The sequence below is a fragment of the Mastomys coucha genome, unplaced genomic scaffold (genome assembly GCF_008632895.1).
Source record: "Mastomys coucha isolate ucsf_1 unplaced genomic scaffold, UCSF_Mcou_1 pScaffold20, whole genome shotgun sequence".
NCBI lineage: Eukaryota > Metazoa > Chordata > Mammalia > Rodentia > Muridae > Mastomys > Mastomys coucha.
Window position 1 is genome coordinate 108,630,287 of NW_022196903.1, and position 17,896 is coordinate 108,648,182.

A 17,896-nucleotide genomic window follows, 5' to 3' on the forward strand; every position below is an offset into this window, starting at 1 on the left:
AGGAGGAGGAGGAGGAGAAGGAGGGGGAGGAGGAGGAGAAGGAGAAAGCGATAGGTAGAGTCCAAAATTCCATCCCTTGAAGGAAGGTTGGGAAGACTATATCTATGTGGGGCCCAACCCAGATAATAACAGAGACTAAAACAGAACCTGAGAACCAGGTGAGATTGTTGACCTTAGAAATCAAATGCAGAAAGTCCACTCTGAGTCAAATGAAATGAGTGAGCTACATCAGTATTGAGAGAGTGAATAGACATGGGAAAGAAGGCATTGCTAGACTAGCCCCCACTTTCACCATAGCTACTGATATTTAAAAATAGGATAATGTAGGTACTCATTAATATCCCCTTTAAGGGAGAAGCCTCCTCTCCCTCTCTCTATGGTACCTGAGCACTGGAGACAAGTTCCAATGCTAGCCTCACCTGTCTTTTTAATTTAGAAGACACAGTTATTACCAAGGGACCTCCCCTTCTCATCTTTTTACACTCCTGCAAAATGTTAGCATTTCAAATACCCATGCAAAATCTTAAGAAGGTTCTAATAAATGTTTTCTTTTTGAGGATGGGATACTGAGGATCAAACCCAGGCCCTACACATGCCAAGCAAAAGCTCTACCACAAAGCTATACCTCTCCCCCTCAACTGTGTTTAAAAAGTTAAACCAGGATCTGGGGACAGGAATAAGGGAACCAAGTGACATACTGAACTTCATCGAAGATGAAAAGCTTTACAGTGATGCCAGGGGTCACATAGGAACACCTATAGATAGAATAGGACTCCAGTTTTTGTTCTATTCTGTTCAAATTGGTTTCTGTTTGTTTCTGGTTTTAACTTTAATGATTGATTTAGTGATTGGTTTAGTGATTGATTTTGACCTGTGAGTTCCACCAAAAATTTTGGATTCCATTACATCCTAAGTATGTATCCTTGGTCTGTGATTCCATGATATGTCTGATTACTTTGTAATTTAAGGAAGTTTCTAAGCATTGAGAAATTATTAGAAATTAAAGTTAAATAGATAAAACTAATCATACACAGTGATCATTAGCTCCATCATTTGGACTACTGAGAAATACACTTTAACTTGAATTACCTTAGTAATGTTTGGGGGAGAGTCATTAAATGATGTAATTGCCAACTTCTTGAATCACTGAGTGATATTTAGACCCAGTGAACATTTTCCCATTGAGCTATTGCTTCATTATTGACAGAGGAACTCTTGCTAGTCCCCTTGAAGAATGAATAGTTACTCAACATAGATTAACTAGATATACGGTTATTCCATTTGGGGGTATCAGGATAAATATAATTCAGGGAATTACTGCCATCTGATACCTCGCCCTGTGTAAGGGCTCTTTTAAAGTCCACAAGTCACTGAATTATATTAGGTCACTTATGTGACAAGGGCTGCTCCCACGTTAGCAGTTTGGCACAGCTAGGTTTTTGTTCTGCCAAAAAGGGCAAAGGCCTTAAGCAAGAAGCCAGAGTTTTCCTGATTACAAAACTGACCACAATTCCTTGCCAACCTAGCAGGGTATTTTTTTTCTTCTGGTAATACATTATTCTCAGTGAAGGCTCCAATTTTTTCATTGTGACATAGCACTTAAAACTTAAACATCAACCATTGGAATACTATGGCAGTTGCTATTGATAGATAAACAAATTTAAAACACAAACTTTGATATATAAAATTTAAATTTTACTAGCCTTTATTCTGTCAACTATTTAGTTTTATAGAATTTGGATAGCAGTAACATTTTAGGCCTTTTGTAAATTTGTTGAATAAATCACCTTAGAAATGTATTATTCAGTACCCATGTGGATAACAAATCTAAAATAAGAATGTGTATTTATTTGAATACAAGAGAAATCTTCAAATATGCGATTAGGAGTTTCAACCAAAGATGGATACTTAAGAAAAACTTTGGCCAAATAAGTTTATCTGGTATTTCATAACTTAGAGATTAAGGTTTTCTATTTTAAAAGCCATTGGTGTGTGTTTTACTGAAATTTAAAAAAAGCAATCGATATTGAACAATCTCTGCTCTGGTAATTCCAAATACTGTACAGTTCACACCCCTCACAGAACACTGAATGTGTGGGTCACTGGCGAGACAGTGTAGCAACGTTTTCCTTGTAATGTACCAAGTCTTGCCAAAGTAGCAGACAGCATTATGACACACCATTTTGTCACAACTGGCTCTTAGTCAGGACAGTGCCAGCCAATTCAGGACTGATCCTTTCTGTGTTTATTCCACCTCTCCCAAATATTTAAAAACTGGTGTCTTGACTTATTAGCATATTCATAAGCTCGATGACCATAGCCTTTTTCCTTTAACCAACCAATCTTTTGCAAGACATAGACAAAACACCAGTGTGAAATTAAGGCAAATCTCTGTTTTATGCTGTTATGGGTGAAACTCTGGGAGGTTCTCCTGTTGACCCAGAGCATGATGCCTTCGCTGATGCGCTGCCTATGAGCACTTCACAAGGTAAAGTCTATTCCTGATGTTGCTGCAAGGGATGCTTTGGGCACTCATGTGTGGGTGAAATTGCATGTCTGTTTTCCACATGTATTCATATATAGTATATTAATCCTTTGGTCACTTTTATGATGATCACTTATAAATGTATTCAGAACCTTCAGCATAGAACTCTAATCTAATCTATAGTTTATCTCTGTACATAGCTTCCATCTCCTGGATTATAAGCATTATAATTTGGATATTTTGATATCCAAAACCAGACATGCTCATTTTTGTTTCCTGAATTTGCCTATATATTCTAAAAATATGTGTGAGCATTTCAGAACACTTGACGAATCAGCTTCCTCTCGTTATTATGTTAGATATCTTTCATTATAGTTTTTAATCCCTCTTGTAGAATTTTTGTTCTTCTTCAAGTATTTTTACTGTACTTTAAAATTTACATCTTTTTTCCCAAAGAATTGCATGCACCTAGAGTATAGGAACATGTTAAGTTCTCTTTTAGAATTTTTAGGATACTCTAAAAATAATGTCTGATTGAAGAATATCTGTTCTAAGCCTCTCACTTTACACACTAGGAAAATGAGGCCTCTGTAAGGCTTGATGCATGCTGAATAAACATTTACCATTACTTCTATTCAGATTTATTACACAGGAATAAAATTCTCCTTTCCCAACATCTTTTCCTTGTCCACTGCAAATGTTCCATTCTTTATTTCTATAGCTCCTTCTACTGGGTTTCTTAAGCACAACTTCTTCTATTTTGTATCACTTCTTATTTATTCTAGTGTTTCTGTTTTATTTTTCTTGTCTCATAGGTTGCATATAAAATAGGTTGTTGAGTTAGGGTGACTGTGTTTTATAATAGAAGTGCAGAAGCATTAAAATGAAGTCATTTGTTGGTTAAAATGAATAGCTTCATTTAAAATTTTTCTGGAAGCCTAACATTTGAACACATTTGTTACAATTTTTAAGACATCAGTTTTTAAAGTGAAAAAAATCCTGAATTTTTTTCTGATGTGTGTGTGTGTGTGTGTGTGTGTGTGTGTGTGTGTGTTGCTAAGAATCCAATTCAGGATTGAATTTACTGCCTACCCTTGATCTGACCCCTAGTCCTATCACTGATTCATTGTATATATCATCTGAGTTTCTTATACAGGAGTTTAGTTTCATTAATTCTATAAAATATTCTATTTTTCTGTAAGCTATGAAAGTGATGACTATCCATATTTGTTTTATCTAGCCTGCCTTGAGAAAGAATATCCTGGATACATTATGAAATAGTTCTTGATTCCAACTTTGGTACTTTTGTCTCTTTGAAAAGAACTTGTCTAGAACATAGCACAATGAATACTTTAGGTTGCCTTAGGGGGCAAATGCTGGTTATGTCATGAGATGGTTAGATAATCAAAATTTTTTATTCCATACCAATCGCTCATTTTTATGCCGTGACTTTGTCCTAAATGTAATTTCTCTGAGTCTGAAATCTCTCTAGTAGACTAAAACTTACTTTCTTCATCAAAATGGTACAAAATAGAGTTATTTGCCAGGTGTGCTGCTATGGCTTACAGTCTCAGATACTTGGGAGACTGTGCTGGGAGATCAACCATGAACAGGAGTTGGAACTAGTCTGGGTAAAATAGTCTTTTAAGGTATTAAAATAATAATTTTAATATTTTAGTTACTAAAATATAATTTTTACTAATAATTTGAACTTTGTCTTTTATGGTCATCTGGTTTATCATAAATGTTTTTCTATTAAAAATTTGAGCTATTAAGCCCAACAACCTGATTCTTGCATCTATTGAGTTTTCTGGTTGATCATTAAATATTTATTCCACTCCTGCTAAAACAAACAAATAAACTTAGAAATAAACCAAGTATACAATCATCATTAGCTATCCAAGGCCAGCATTGATGGCATGCTATAGGATTCTGTCTTTGACCTAGCCCATCAGCTTAGGCATTCCTTCTTCATCTGAGACAAAGTAGATTGGATGGTGGTACAGGAGCTGGGTACTGCTACTGTAGAAACGAAAAAGAATGTTTAGTTTTGGTTCGAGAGGTCCAGCTACATTGGTCATATCCATGAAGTTACCCCCTCAGCAACTCTGCCCAAAAAGGACATCTACACATTTTTCTGAGGCTCCGTGAGCACTGGGTCCCAAAGAGGACATCTACTATCACCTTTCCCCAAGGCTCCATGAGCACTGGGTCCCAAAGAGGACATATACACGTTTTCCCAAGGCTCTGTGAGCACTTGGTTCCTTTCATCTCACTCCTTTCCTTTTTCAAGAGTTCTGCAGGCAACCCTAAGTAACCTCATTCTGGCTCTGATTTCCACTAATAAAAATTGGCACCATGAAAGGGACACTTCCTCGGACTCATGTTCAGTATGCCTCCTACTCTGAGTGCCAGACTCAGTCCTGTGTGGATTCTTTAATTTTCAGCTGTTGCACCAGAGCTTAAAGGATGATGACACTTGTTCTCTGGAGCTGGTTAAGCAATGGAAACGCATCTTAGAAACATGACAAATGCTGCAATAGAGCCCTTCGAAACCAGAGTCCCTCAGAGATGGGAACAGTGTTGATTGCATACCACTTCTATGGGGGATATTTAAACTGTCTAAGGGGCTCTAGCTAATGGTATACTAAAAGCAGATAATTAACTAAAATTCTCAGCTGGCTAGAAGTTTAAAGGGACCAAAATATAAGAACCAGTCCTGTACTGCTCACATACAAGTTTGATGAATGGAGCAAATCAGTTTCCTTTTTCCTTGTGTGCCTTCTGGGTCCCTGAATGTTAACAGGGTTACAGTGAAAGTTACATAGTACAATGCTTGTGAAGGCAGATCTAAAGCACTCTGTGACAATTGTTGTTCTAGTCCTTGTCATAGTGGTTATTGGAGAATCAGACAGAAGACTCTGAGAACAGGATATCTTGCATTTTAAGCAATTTAGAGAATATGGAAAAACAAAACCTGAAGTTATGTTTACTGCACTAAGTGACAGTTACGTGAATAAAAAGGGGTTTCTTAGAAAGCAGCTTGCTCACCACTATACCTCTAATGCTAAAAGGGGGCACCTTTAGAAACCCCCATGAGCATTTTAAGAAGAAAATAATCAAACTTAAAGAAAACAACTTTCTATCTCTTCTTTAAAAATTAACAAAAATGGGCTGGTGAGATGGCTCAGCAGGTAAGAGCACCAACTGCTCTTCCAAAGGTCCTGAGTTCAAATCCTCAGCAACCACATGGTGGCTCACAGCCACCCATATATGAAATCTGACGCCTTCTTTTGGTGTGTCGGAAGACAGCTACAGTGTACTTATTTATAATAATAAATGAATCTGCCGGGCAGTGGTGGTGCGTGCCTTTAATCCCAGCACTTGGAAGGCAGAGGCAGGCGGATTTCTGAGTTCGAGGCCACCCTGGTCTACAGAGTGAGTTCCAGGACAGCCAGGGCTATACAGAGAAACTCTGTCTCAAAAAGAAAAAAAACAAAAAAACAAGCAAGCAAAAGGCAAACAAACAAAAAGCCAGTACAGTGCCGAGGCTGGAGCCCAGGAGCTTATGTTTACCAGGTAAGCACTCTGCCACTGAGCTTCATCTCCAGCCCTGAGGTATGTTGTTTTGTTGTATTAAACATGGCAAAATTACTTCCCACTGCACTAACATTCATCTCTGAAGAAACTGAACTGCCAAAAATTGAAACCATTCTTTGGGCCTTTGGGTTTAAATGGAAGCATGATTCTCATTTTTCCCCCTCAGGGTCAGCAGGAGCTCTTCTAGGATATGCTATTCTTTATCTGTTGAAGTGAAAGTCCAGAAAAGATTTAAATTGCTGATACTATTCTAAATTTCATACACTCCCATGCAATGGCAACTCAGAGAGCTGTAATGTGGTGGGGAGGGAGGACTGGGGATTAGGGTCCGGTAGGGAGAGGGGGAGTACTTGCCTAGCATGCACAAAAATCCTGGTTCCATCCCCAGCAGCGAAGAAGGAAAAACAATTCAAGTCATTTTAAGAGAATTTTATAGTTGTTGGCATAACTTTTTCCTTAGCATGGCTCTAGTTCTGTCTGAATTTCTGATTTATCTGATTTTAACTTCTTTCTTAAACTCTAAGACTTGGATTAGGACTATTTCTAGACTTGGTGTCTTCTTATTGTTTCCCAGAAATGGTCAGTTCTTATATCCCCACACACATACCCAATTGTTAATTAAAGTATATGAAAAACATGAAAGAAATGTCACAAGAAACTACAAGATTTTCTTAGGCAGTGTCTTGCTATCAGACCTTAAATCTTTCTGTCTTTTCCTCCTTAGTGTTGGGATCATAGTCACATAATAGTTGGTTTCAAAAGCAACATGGCAGCGGCTAGTCTCTCAAAGTGCTAAAATACATTCATTGATCTAATATTGTCAGATCAGTGTGTTTGTAAGTTATAACTTTACCCTGAAGAAGTAATGCTAGAGAAACTCTAAAATCACAGTATCTTGTTAAGCACATATTTCTTGACTCAGGAAATCTGGGCTGAGAAAATTTCTTCACTGACTTAGGGGATCCGAACTGACGAACAGTATCATTATTTTAGCTTTGTTGGACACACAACAAAGAATGGCATAGGATTCAATGAATGCTTCCTGGCCATCTGCTGGGCTGAGTATTTGTGTTGGAGTCACTTGAGTAGAACTGGGTTTCTGTACCTTTCTACTTCACAGCTCTTTCCTGTGTATGCACAACTTTGCACCTGTAGCTAATCAACAGACACAGACACTGTGCATGCCAACTAATAGCAGCTGCATCCCACTCTTACAACCTCAGAACTGAGGTCACATGGTATTTGAACACCAGTGCTTTAGACCTATGTAATTTTTATTTGAACAAGAGATTGCCAAGACAAGATTAAGGTTCCCACATGTGGAGCAAGCCATGTGTGGGTACTATAAAGTAGATTTGAAACAGTCAGCTCTCAGTTATATGTGAGTTAACCTTCCCCAGTCCATGCCAGGTTTCCTATGTATGAGAAACTCATATATCCACTCTAGATTTGCAGGTGAACAACCCTCAAGCTGCCTCCATTAGTCTTCTAACTGTTGGATGCCTGCTGCTTGCAAGGCATTAAGTGCTGTGGAGTCCACACCTTTGCCTGGCTTCCACTGCCTTTTGGTAGTCTGAATCTACTTCATATATTTTACCTTCCTTCCCACATATCCCAGGAAGTGGCCTACCTGGTTCCCTTCAGACTAATCTCATTTTTCAAAAATATAGCTACACTCCCTCTTGCTTCCAATTTTAGTATGTCCTTAAATGCCTTTCCCAGTCTTCTACCGTCCTTGTCTTTCAAGGTCAGGATCAAAGAACTTCAACCTGTTCAGTGAAGCTTTTTCTGAATATCCACATCTAGGGTTCTTGCCTCCTCAGTCTGAAAATGTGTTCTCTCCTCTACTTCTTAGGCTGCCAACAGCCTGATCCAATCCACTGTCTTTGGACTAGAGAGCAGTCTCTTGACAGGTTTTGTTTGTTAAATGCATCTGCCTACCCTCCTAACATTATTCTCTACTCACCTCTTATCCATTATGTTTAAAAGTCAGGACTCTCCTAGCTCAACACCCTTTAGTGGTGGTTGAACAAAAGCCCAAATTAACTCTGTAATGCCTACCCTATCCCAAGAGACTTCTACACTTCTCTCCTTCCCCTGTCCATCTCTTGGCTCTGCTTCATCATCACTGCCATTCTTTCTAGTGCCCCTACACTCCATGCATAGACCTGCGCAGTGTCTTCCCCAGCTCCTACTCTCCCATGAGCACTCTTCTGCTGACATATCTCTGAGTGTCTCTATTAATGCCTCGACTCTGCTCAGAGCTTCCAGTAAGAACAGACTTTTCCACCCTTTCTTCTCTTCTGTTCTCCAGTCTCCTATTTCAAAAGCACTTGTCATTTTCTTCTAAACTGGATAGCTTATTGGCTGGTTGTATTTATAGCTTATAGTCTGCTTCATCCTTTAGATCTTTCGTGCCAAAGAGGCAAAGATCTTGGTCAGGTTACTCATTCACTTGTATCCTCGGAGACCCAGAACAAAGCTTGGTAAAGAACAGTTCTCATTAATAACAGTCAAATGAGAGTAAAACCCTCTGGCACTGATAATCTTCACCGTGTAATTTAGCCCTTAATAGAGACAGCCTGTTCTTATTTTCTGTTTTGGAGTATTCCCTAAGCCAAAGTATGTAATCACTGAGAAAGAACCCATATTTTAGTCTCTATTCCTAGAAAAAAAAAAAAAACAAAATACCTAATATATAATAGTCAACTTGTTGACTCATTAAAACCAAGCTGGTCTCCTGTACTTCCAACACCTCTTTCTGGACTTCAAGGGCACCTGCACACACATGGTGTGTGTGTGTGTGTGTGTGTGTGTGTGTGTGTGTGTGTGTGTGTGTGTGTGTTAGTGTGTGTGTGTGTATTCAAGTATACACAGATACATATAAAATGATTTAAAATAAGTCTCTTTTAAAGTCTGTGTGATTTTTGTCTTTTGTTGAATAGTATATAGTTGGGATTATATACTATAAGTTCCTTTTGGATTAGCTTCTTTCCCTAAGTGATATAAGCTTCCTCCTTGGTCTTTCATAGCTTGAGAATGCATTCATTTTCAGAAATAAGTATTTTATTGTCTGGCTGTATTTCAGTTTATCCATTCATCTGCTGAAGGGTTCCTTGGTATCTTCCTAATATTGGCAATCATAGGACTGTAATAAGCATCTGTGTGCAGTTTTTTTGTGTGGACCTAAGTTTTCAGTTTGGAGTATGGCCACTGGATTGTGTGGGAGGACCATGTTTTGTTTTATAAGAACTGCTACACTCTTCCAAAGTCACAGACCCTGTCACAGTCCCCCTGGTAATGAGGAAGTATTCCCCTCACTCTACAGCCACACCAGCTTCTGGTGTTGTCAGTGTTTGAAGGTTTTCTAATGATTTATGAGGCTAAAGAGCTTATCTTCTTGCTCAAGTCTTTGTCCTATTTTTATATCGAGATTTTCATTTTCTTAGGAGTTCTTTGTGTATTTTGAAGAAAACCTCTATCAGATGCTGGTTTTGTTTGTTTTCTGGTTTGTGGTTTTGTTTTTGTGTTTTTATTGTTGTTGTTGTTTGAGACAGGGTTTCTCTGTGTAACAGAGCCTGGCTCTCCTGGACTCACACTGTAAACCAGAATGCCCTCGAACTCACAGAGATCCATCTGCCTCTGTCTCCTGAGTGCTAGAATATTAAAGGTGTGCACCACCACACCCAGCATCAGATGTATTTCTTTTACAAATATTTAATTGAGATAGTTTTGTACAAAGCAGACAACTTAAATTTTAATAAAGGTCAGTTTATCTTTATGGCCCATACCTTTCTACTGTATCTAAAGAAATCATTACCACACTCACCTAGGTTTATTCCCTTGTTATCAATGAGAAATTTTATGTTGGGATAAATACCGTATAGGACTTTTGTTTGCTTGCTTGTTTGAGGATCTATCTGTGCAGTCCTGCAGACCATGCTGGCCTCAAACTCAGAGATCTGCCTCCCAAGTGCTGGGATTAAAAGCACATTACACTAGACCCTATATGTAAAGTTCTTATACACTGTTAGATTCAATTTCTTAATATTTGTTAGGGATTTTTGTATCTCTATTCATGACCAAGTTCATTTATAGGGCTTTATCCCTGAAATGGCTTTATCTTGTTCTGACATTAAGATAATTCTGACCTCATAGCATCAAGAATTATTTTTTTTCCTTCATAATAGTTTAACTTTTAGTAACTTCCATACAATGTATCTATATTATTCTCATCCCACTTCTTCCCCAAGTCCTCTCATCAAGAATTATTATATCTTTTTCTACCAGCAAAGAACTGATATAATTTCTGCCTGAAATAACTGGTAGAACTGACCAGTAAATGCACCTTGACCTTCTGTCTTATATGGTTATTAATTACATATTCATTTTTTTAAAACATACAGACCTGTTCAATTATTTACTTCTTTTTGGATACATTTTGGAAGGCTGTATTTTGAGAAACAAGCCCAAGGAAGAGGCTCACTTCATCTAGATTATTGACTCTGTAACATAGGATTCTTTATAATATATCCTTTATGAACTATATGTGTGTTATATTGTATTGTGTGTTTTCATGTGTGCTAAAGATTAAGCCTGGGCCTTGTACATACCAAGAATATCTTCTCCCTCTGAGACATGCCTCATCCTATTCACTATCATTTTATGGTCCCTGGAACCTCTAATAGTGTGCTTTCATTCTTTTCTGGATAAGCACAACTGGACTTTGCACCAGTGTATACTGGACAAGGTCATAATTTCAATTCATTTGCACTAGCTATAAGCAGTTAGCCTTAATTCCAGTTAGATTATTCCTGAAATCTCTCTTTAGAAACATAAGAAAAAAAGATTAACAGAAGAACCATAAACCATGCTTGAGCTAAGTTGACCACAAGGGAAAAGGATATGAATCTGTAGGTCAGGAAGCAAAAAAGATGGTCAATATGATCCAGTCATCTTTTATTTCTCCCCATACCTAAACAGCATGTGGCAATACAAGAAAAACTGAACTAGAGATAAAATGTGAGTGTGCTCTTCCTTCTGGAGGCTGAGGCTGAGGCTACAGCCACTCTGAGGCTTTGTCAATCTGAAGTCAAACATTTACTATGAGCCTTTCGGCTTCTTCTAAAGAAATGTGCATTTAGAGATATATATTAGATGCTTCATCTTCTGACAAGTCAAACCAGCAACACTGGGTTTGGTTTTTAGTAGTCCTAAATAGGCGGCAGGACGAAAACATTTTTCTTATGTTGAATAAACAAAAGGCACAACACAGAATTTATTTCTAAACCTTTCTATAGTCAGAGAAGCCACTCCTGAATTGAAATTCTTGCAGTAATATCAATTAACTGTGTAATGTTCTGTAATTTACTTAACCCTAAATCTATTTTTAACATTATTAAATGGTGATAATTATACATAACTTAGTGTTATATTATACCTTTTTTTAAAGATTTATTTTATTTATTTTTTATGTGTATGAGTACACTGTAGCTGTACAGATGGCTGTGAGCCTTCATGTGTGTGGCTGCTGGGAATTGAACTCGGGACCTCTGCCTGCCCCACTCGCTCCAGCCCCACTCACTCTGGCATAATACACTGTAGCTATCTTCAGACGCACCAGAAGAGGGCGTCAGATCTCATCATGGATGGTTGTGAGCCACCATGTGGTTGCTGGGATCTGAACTCAGGACCTTTTGGAAGAGTAGTCAGTGCTCTTACCCTCTGAACCATCTCGCCAGCCTGTATTATACCTTTAACTGTAATAAAATTCCAGTATGTTGAAATGCAGGACTTACATATTTCTGTTATATGTATCATATACACAAAAGTACATGCATGATGGGCATAAGATATAGTGCCTGCTACTTAAATGATTAAAATTTTTAGTCATAATTATTAAATTATGCTTCTATGAATGAAATTCAGAGTCATTTTCCTCTTTTAATAAAACAAAGGCCCATAATACTAGTCAGAGATAAGAAGAAAATTGGTACAGGGTATTGGCTCAGTTGATAAAAATGCTTGCCTAGCATAAACAATGACCTGAGCTCAATCCCCAGAACCCATATTTTTAAAAAGCCAGCACATATTTGTAATCCCAGTACTGAGGGGGGAAGAAGCAGACAGATCTAGTGAGAGAACCTGTCTCAAAACTACGGTGGGTGATATTCCTGAGGGTGATATCCAACACTGTCCTCTGGCTTCTGCACATACATAGGCTCCTGCATGCACATGTATATGTGAACATTGATGTACATACATATACCCACAATTTTTAAAAGTAAATAAATAGAATGAGAAGCATCTGTTGGGTAATTTTTTTTATTTCAGTGTATCTTTTTTACTTTTCCATATTATTACCTGATCATTCCTGTTTAATAATACAAAGTGCATGCAAGGAACAGATTCATTCCCACTTGTTAGATTAACTCATTGAAAAATATTATAGTTAAAAGATATTTAAGGGGCTGGGGTATAGTTCAATGGTGGAGTTAAAAACAGAGTATATTCAACTTAATTTTTAACATAATCAAATGAATAATCATCTTTTAAAAGTCAGGCAGTATAAAGACAATAATAATAATTAATAATAATAATAATAATAATAATAATAATAATAATAATAATAATAAAAGGTAGAGAGCGTCAGTGCCACAATAATTTCCTTTCAAAGGTACTGATATTTTACTGCAGAGCTCTCTTCTGGCACTCACCTCCATGTCTTGAGAATCACATACATGGCTGCAACTTTCCCCACTATGTTCACCATCTGTTAACCTCTAGCCATAAAACATAAGCATTCAACCCTTTTACCACCTCACCCCCTTTCCCAAATACACTTCTTTCTCCTCTCACCTTCCGTGTAGTTTCGAGTAATTTGGAGTTAAGTCAGTTGTCCATGGTTACATTGTAATAACTTTAAAAGGAATATTTACAGACTTCAACATCAATGTATTGTGGTTTCATAAGCAGTTTCTCCTTCAAAAATTAAGCTGTCATACTGCATGTTCTCCTTTCCCTGATTGTGAGTCATGTGTCTAAGTCTTGCAGTCAACATGTTCAACCTTGCCTAACCTAGCACTTCCTAAATTTACTTGATTACCTGATATTTTTCTGTGTAATGAGTTTTAAGGAACATAATTAGCATATGTATAATACAGTTGGGGAGATGCCAGATAAGACAATTTTTCAGGCCACAAAAGAGCAATTAAGCACTATTGGAATAAGTAATTTTGAGAAGCTAGGCACTCTCATTTTCCAGAGGTCTTTAAAACAGGACATCTGTTTTACTCATAGTCCAGTTTGAACAATAGGACTCTGCTGGTGTTTCTTCCTCTTCCTGTCCCCCCAGAGGCCGCGTTGGAGGCCTTTAGCCACCTTTTACATGACGATAGGACTCTGGCTACTAATATATATATATAAAAAATACAACTATTATTTATTTAGAGCTTCATAAGTATCCTAGGCTTTTCATATATTATCTCACTAGTCTTCAGAACAGAATGAGGTAGCATTATTTTACAGATGATGAAACTAGCTAAAGAGAGATGGTGGACTAAAACCTCCAAGGCAGAATTTGAATCCAGGCATCAGACATAACACTGCTCCATCCTTTATTGTTAATGTTCTTATCAGCAACCTACAAAAATATCAAATAAGATGTGGTTAATCTGTATTTATTATGTAAAAACTCAGGTCTCCACCATGCTGGAGCTAACAAGTTAACCATTCCTTTAACCTTCCCATTAATTGGAGGCTATTATTTTTGTTAGTGTAGTGCATACTTTTCCCTTCACTGTGACCAAATGTCTACTAAGAAACGACCTGAAGGAAGAAAGATTTCCTGGGGGTCCTGCGTTGAGAAGGTATCACTATGGCTAGAAATGATAGCAGCCAGCTCAGACTCCTCAAGTCCTAATCCCTCTAAGAAACAGGAAAGTGGAGTATGAAGTGGGGCTGGGCTAAAACCCTCAAGGCCCACCCCTCAATAGCCCACTTTCTCCAGATAGGCTCTACCTGTTAAAGGTTCCAAAATAGTACATTCTTGCTGGGTACCAAATCCGTCAACATGTGATCCTGTGGAATACATTTCACATTCAAACTATAGCAGGAAAGCTTTTGTTGCAGAGTTCTTCTGCATTTTATTCTGTCACAATCTGCCATCTGGTAAATGGTTTCTTGCATGAGACCTTTGAAATTTGATGTGACTCATATATATATATATTAATTAAGACCAAATACATCTTGATCTATAAAAATTGGCTTGGAATAAAAGTCTCTTTTTCAACATATTATATCAATATAGTAACAACATCACACAGCTCAAAGGATGCTGGGCCAGGAGACAGAAAAGATGTGCTCTCGCCCACCCAGTCTCTCACTGACGGTATTCATAAGCAGATCATTATGTCCATTTTCTTTTACTGTCAAATGGGGAATGACAATTATTTCAAAACAGCTTTCTCCCCTGTAATATTTCAGGATGATTTTTATTTCTGGATGTTGACTCACAGATGGGAAAGGAACTGTATAATTCCCAAGTTAGTTTGTACTATGCTGTGGTTTATACAAACCAGTGAGGAAGGGCTGGCTGGGTAAACAAGTGGGAGCCATACTTCTGAGTATCATAATATTAACCTAAAACAAGAAGTCATTGAAAATCAGTGCTTAAGTGTCTCTTGAAAATTCTGATAAGGCTCCTAAGCTCTAGAGAGTCTATGAGATGTTGCCACATTGCCTCAATACCCATCAGAATACACTTCTCTGAGTTACTCTTTAGCATTCCTCACTAATGTCATACCTGACGCAGCATGAGTTGTTGAAATGTGTTGATGTTTAGTGTAGACCTAAGATTAGGAAGAGAGATATTTAGTTTAGGTTAAGCATGACCACAGAGCTTTAGGCCATCTGCATTTAACACCCACTCTTCCTAATAATTATCTACAAATCACTTTAGGATCTGGGCCATATTTCCCCCAAAGGTTTCAGAGCTGGGCTTGGAATCCGCAGCTTCATGTATTTAGGAAAGTATTATATTATTGAGATGTATCTTTAGCTCTTTAAGAATTTTGAGCACATGGTGACAAATGCCTATAATCCTGTCTCTCAGGAAGCAGAGGGAGGAGGATCACTGTAAGTTCTATGTCAACCACCACTGCACAGTAAAATCCTATCTAAAACAGAAAAGAAGAAAAGGAAAAGAAAAGAAAGAAAACTCTTGTACTTTACAGAGCTGTTCAGAGGATTGAAAGAGATCATTGAAGTGTAGTATCTAGTATAATCATTACCAAAGACCCAGAGGTCTATTAATATTAACCAGCTTAAATATTGAGGAGGTACAACATGAGCTCGGGTTCCTTTTGTTGTTTTGTTTTTTCTTCTCTTTGGGAATTGAACCCAGCATCTTATACAAGCTGAGCAAGCATGCTACCACTGGGCTATAACCCCAACCTCTAGAACTTTACATCCAGACTTTTAAAAATAATTGTGGTATAAATTTGATTTTGCTTGCCTTTTTTTCCCTGTACTAGAGTTTGAACCTGGAACTTCACTCAGGCTAAGCAAACTCTATACCACTGAGTCACACCCCAGACCTTCCCACCATTTCTAGTAGAAGTTTTTCTTCCCCTAGATAATAGCATAATACCCCAAAGGCAAACCATATAGACCTGGTGCCTGATTTCATAACCTGATATCTTTCTGACCTACTTCCATACTCCCAAATAGAGCCTATTAGATTAAAGAAGCAACTTTTTCTTGCATGAAATCAATTATACTTTTGTTTGAAATGCATTATACTTTAGAGTAGTGTAGAAGGCTGCTCATTAACCATAACAGAACTGAAAGCCAAGTTTGAAGGTCAAAAAGAAACAGCAGAGCTGTGTCCTTGCACACAAAATCTGTCTAAAGACTTTCTTGAAAGATTGTGAAATTGAGGGATATGGCCTGAGGCAACAGGACTCATGTCACCCATCTGGAAAGTTAAGGCACTGACTTACTCCTGAGAATGGCTGTTGTTCATGCAAATACTTTGTCCATTTGTTCTTTCATGGGTAATTGTATGGAGTAACAAAAAACACCTACTTGACTTACAGCTTGGCAGCAACAGAAGCTTATGTTTTCTAGAGACAAAATAAGAAGCAGCTTTCCTGGACCATCTCTAAGTCAAAGTAAAATAAAGCATGTTTGGATTCTGTGCCTCCCAGTTACCATGTCCATGAAGTAATACTATTAAGGTCAAGGTGTCCCAGAATACAAAAAGGGAAAGGGCGGGGGAAACATGTATTTCAGAAATATATCTTCCTAGAGAAGAAGAGGCAAATATGTTTCTTTCTTCTTTGTCCCCCCAGCTTAGAAAAGTAAGGAAATTATAACTTAGTAGTAAAGCATTTGCCTATTATATGGGTAAGTCTGGGTTCAGTGCCCAATATAACAAAAGAAGAAAAAAAATAACTTACTGAATTCTAATCTTCCTGATAGTCCTCAAAGGTAAATATATGGATTTGAGGGTAGGGTCTAGCTCATGCTGTGTCTTAGTTATAATACCAAAGCTTAATCTTTTTAGGAGAGTTAACATCTTGACAAAACTAAACCATTAGGAATATATATTCATTTACTTCTTCCTGCTTAGCCAAATAAGAAAACATTCTACTCTTCCCTATATAACTATATTACTCAATTGGCAAGCATATAGAACACAAAAATCATGCAGAAGAACTAATGGGAAACAGGATGATAAGGTGTCTCTTCATTCCAGACATGGAATGCTGTCCATTCATTTGTATGCACAACATGCAAATGCAAATGCTTAACAAGATCAGAAATTATGTCAGTATTAGAGAGGAAGATTCATGGAAGTTTTCATAGAGAAAGTAATATTTAGCTTTGAAAGACAAGGACAAATTGTGGTGCAAAGAAATGAAGAATAGGAAAAGATACAGCAACCTCAGTAATCTGCATCTACAAAGAAGAGCAAGAGGAGGAAATGGGAGGCAGGTAGACCAGTAAGATATGCCAGGCATTGAAAAACCAATGGAAAATAAGACTTAAAAGGTAAGTTAGGATCTGCCTGGGCTGCTTATTGAACCCCTGCTTAAAAAACCCTAGGAAAGTGTAGAATATTTGCCTAACATGTGCAAAGCTCTGGGTTCAACCTCCAAATGGAAAAAGAAGTTAATCAATAAAATGATGAATGACCAAATTTGACAGCAACCTAGGTATTTTTTCATCCTTATTTTAACTTCTCAATATCTGTATGGAGGCTTACCCACCACCTTTAACTCAATCAGTCACAACAGATACCATGAGAAGCAGCCAACTTTAAGAATATTACAATCTAGACAAGAAAGGACATCTTTTGAGAGGGAAATAACTGATAACAAAGAACATAGAGAGATGAAAATTAAACATATTAGGGGGAGAGACAAAGTAAATGCAGTGACTCTGGCTGGGTCCATGAGGAGAAATTTTGAGGCAAATTACATAGTTTGATGGATATTAGGAATTCCTGCTAATTAGGAATACAGACCTCTTTCTAGATGTCACTGAGTCCTCTAAGTTATCACCAATGCACATTCTTCTTTTTGGTGTGCAGTGTTTACACCATAACATAGATAACTGAAGATTGTTTGGGTACTTACTATGCAGATATTCGACAAGGGAACCCAAACTTTGCCTAGGGAGCACTTTTGCAGTCATGAAGCACATCCACAGAGCTAGTACCCTTACTTGTATCTACAAGGAACTTTGTTTTCTCATGGAAACCATACCTGAATTCTTTCATCTCACACAGCCTTTGAGGGAAAAAAA

At 37.6% G+C, this 17,896-nt stretch overlaps 1 protein-coding gene across 5 annotated transcripts in view; it reads left to right on the forward strand.

Moving 5' to 3' along the window:
- Pparg (peroxisome proliferator activated receptor gamma) overlaps nucleotides 1–17,896 on the forward strand; it is a 130,940-nt gene that overhangs the window by 58,500 nt on the left and 54,544 nt on the right. Inside the window, exon 1 of one of the 5 annotated variants that reach the window (XM_031382997.1) lies at nucleotides 2,234–2,488. The exons of the other annotated variants lie outside the window; for them this stretch is intronic. Within the exon in view, the coding sequence (XP_031238857.1) occupies nucleotides 2,407–2,488 (82 nt within the window). The 5' untranslated portion in view covers nucleotides 2,234–2,406. Of the gene's footprint in view, nucleotides 1–2,233; nucleotides 2,489–17,896 lie in introns of those variants that run through there. 5 annotated transcript variants of the gene reach the window in all.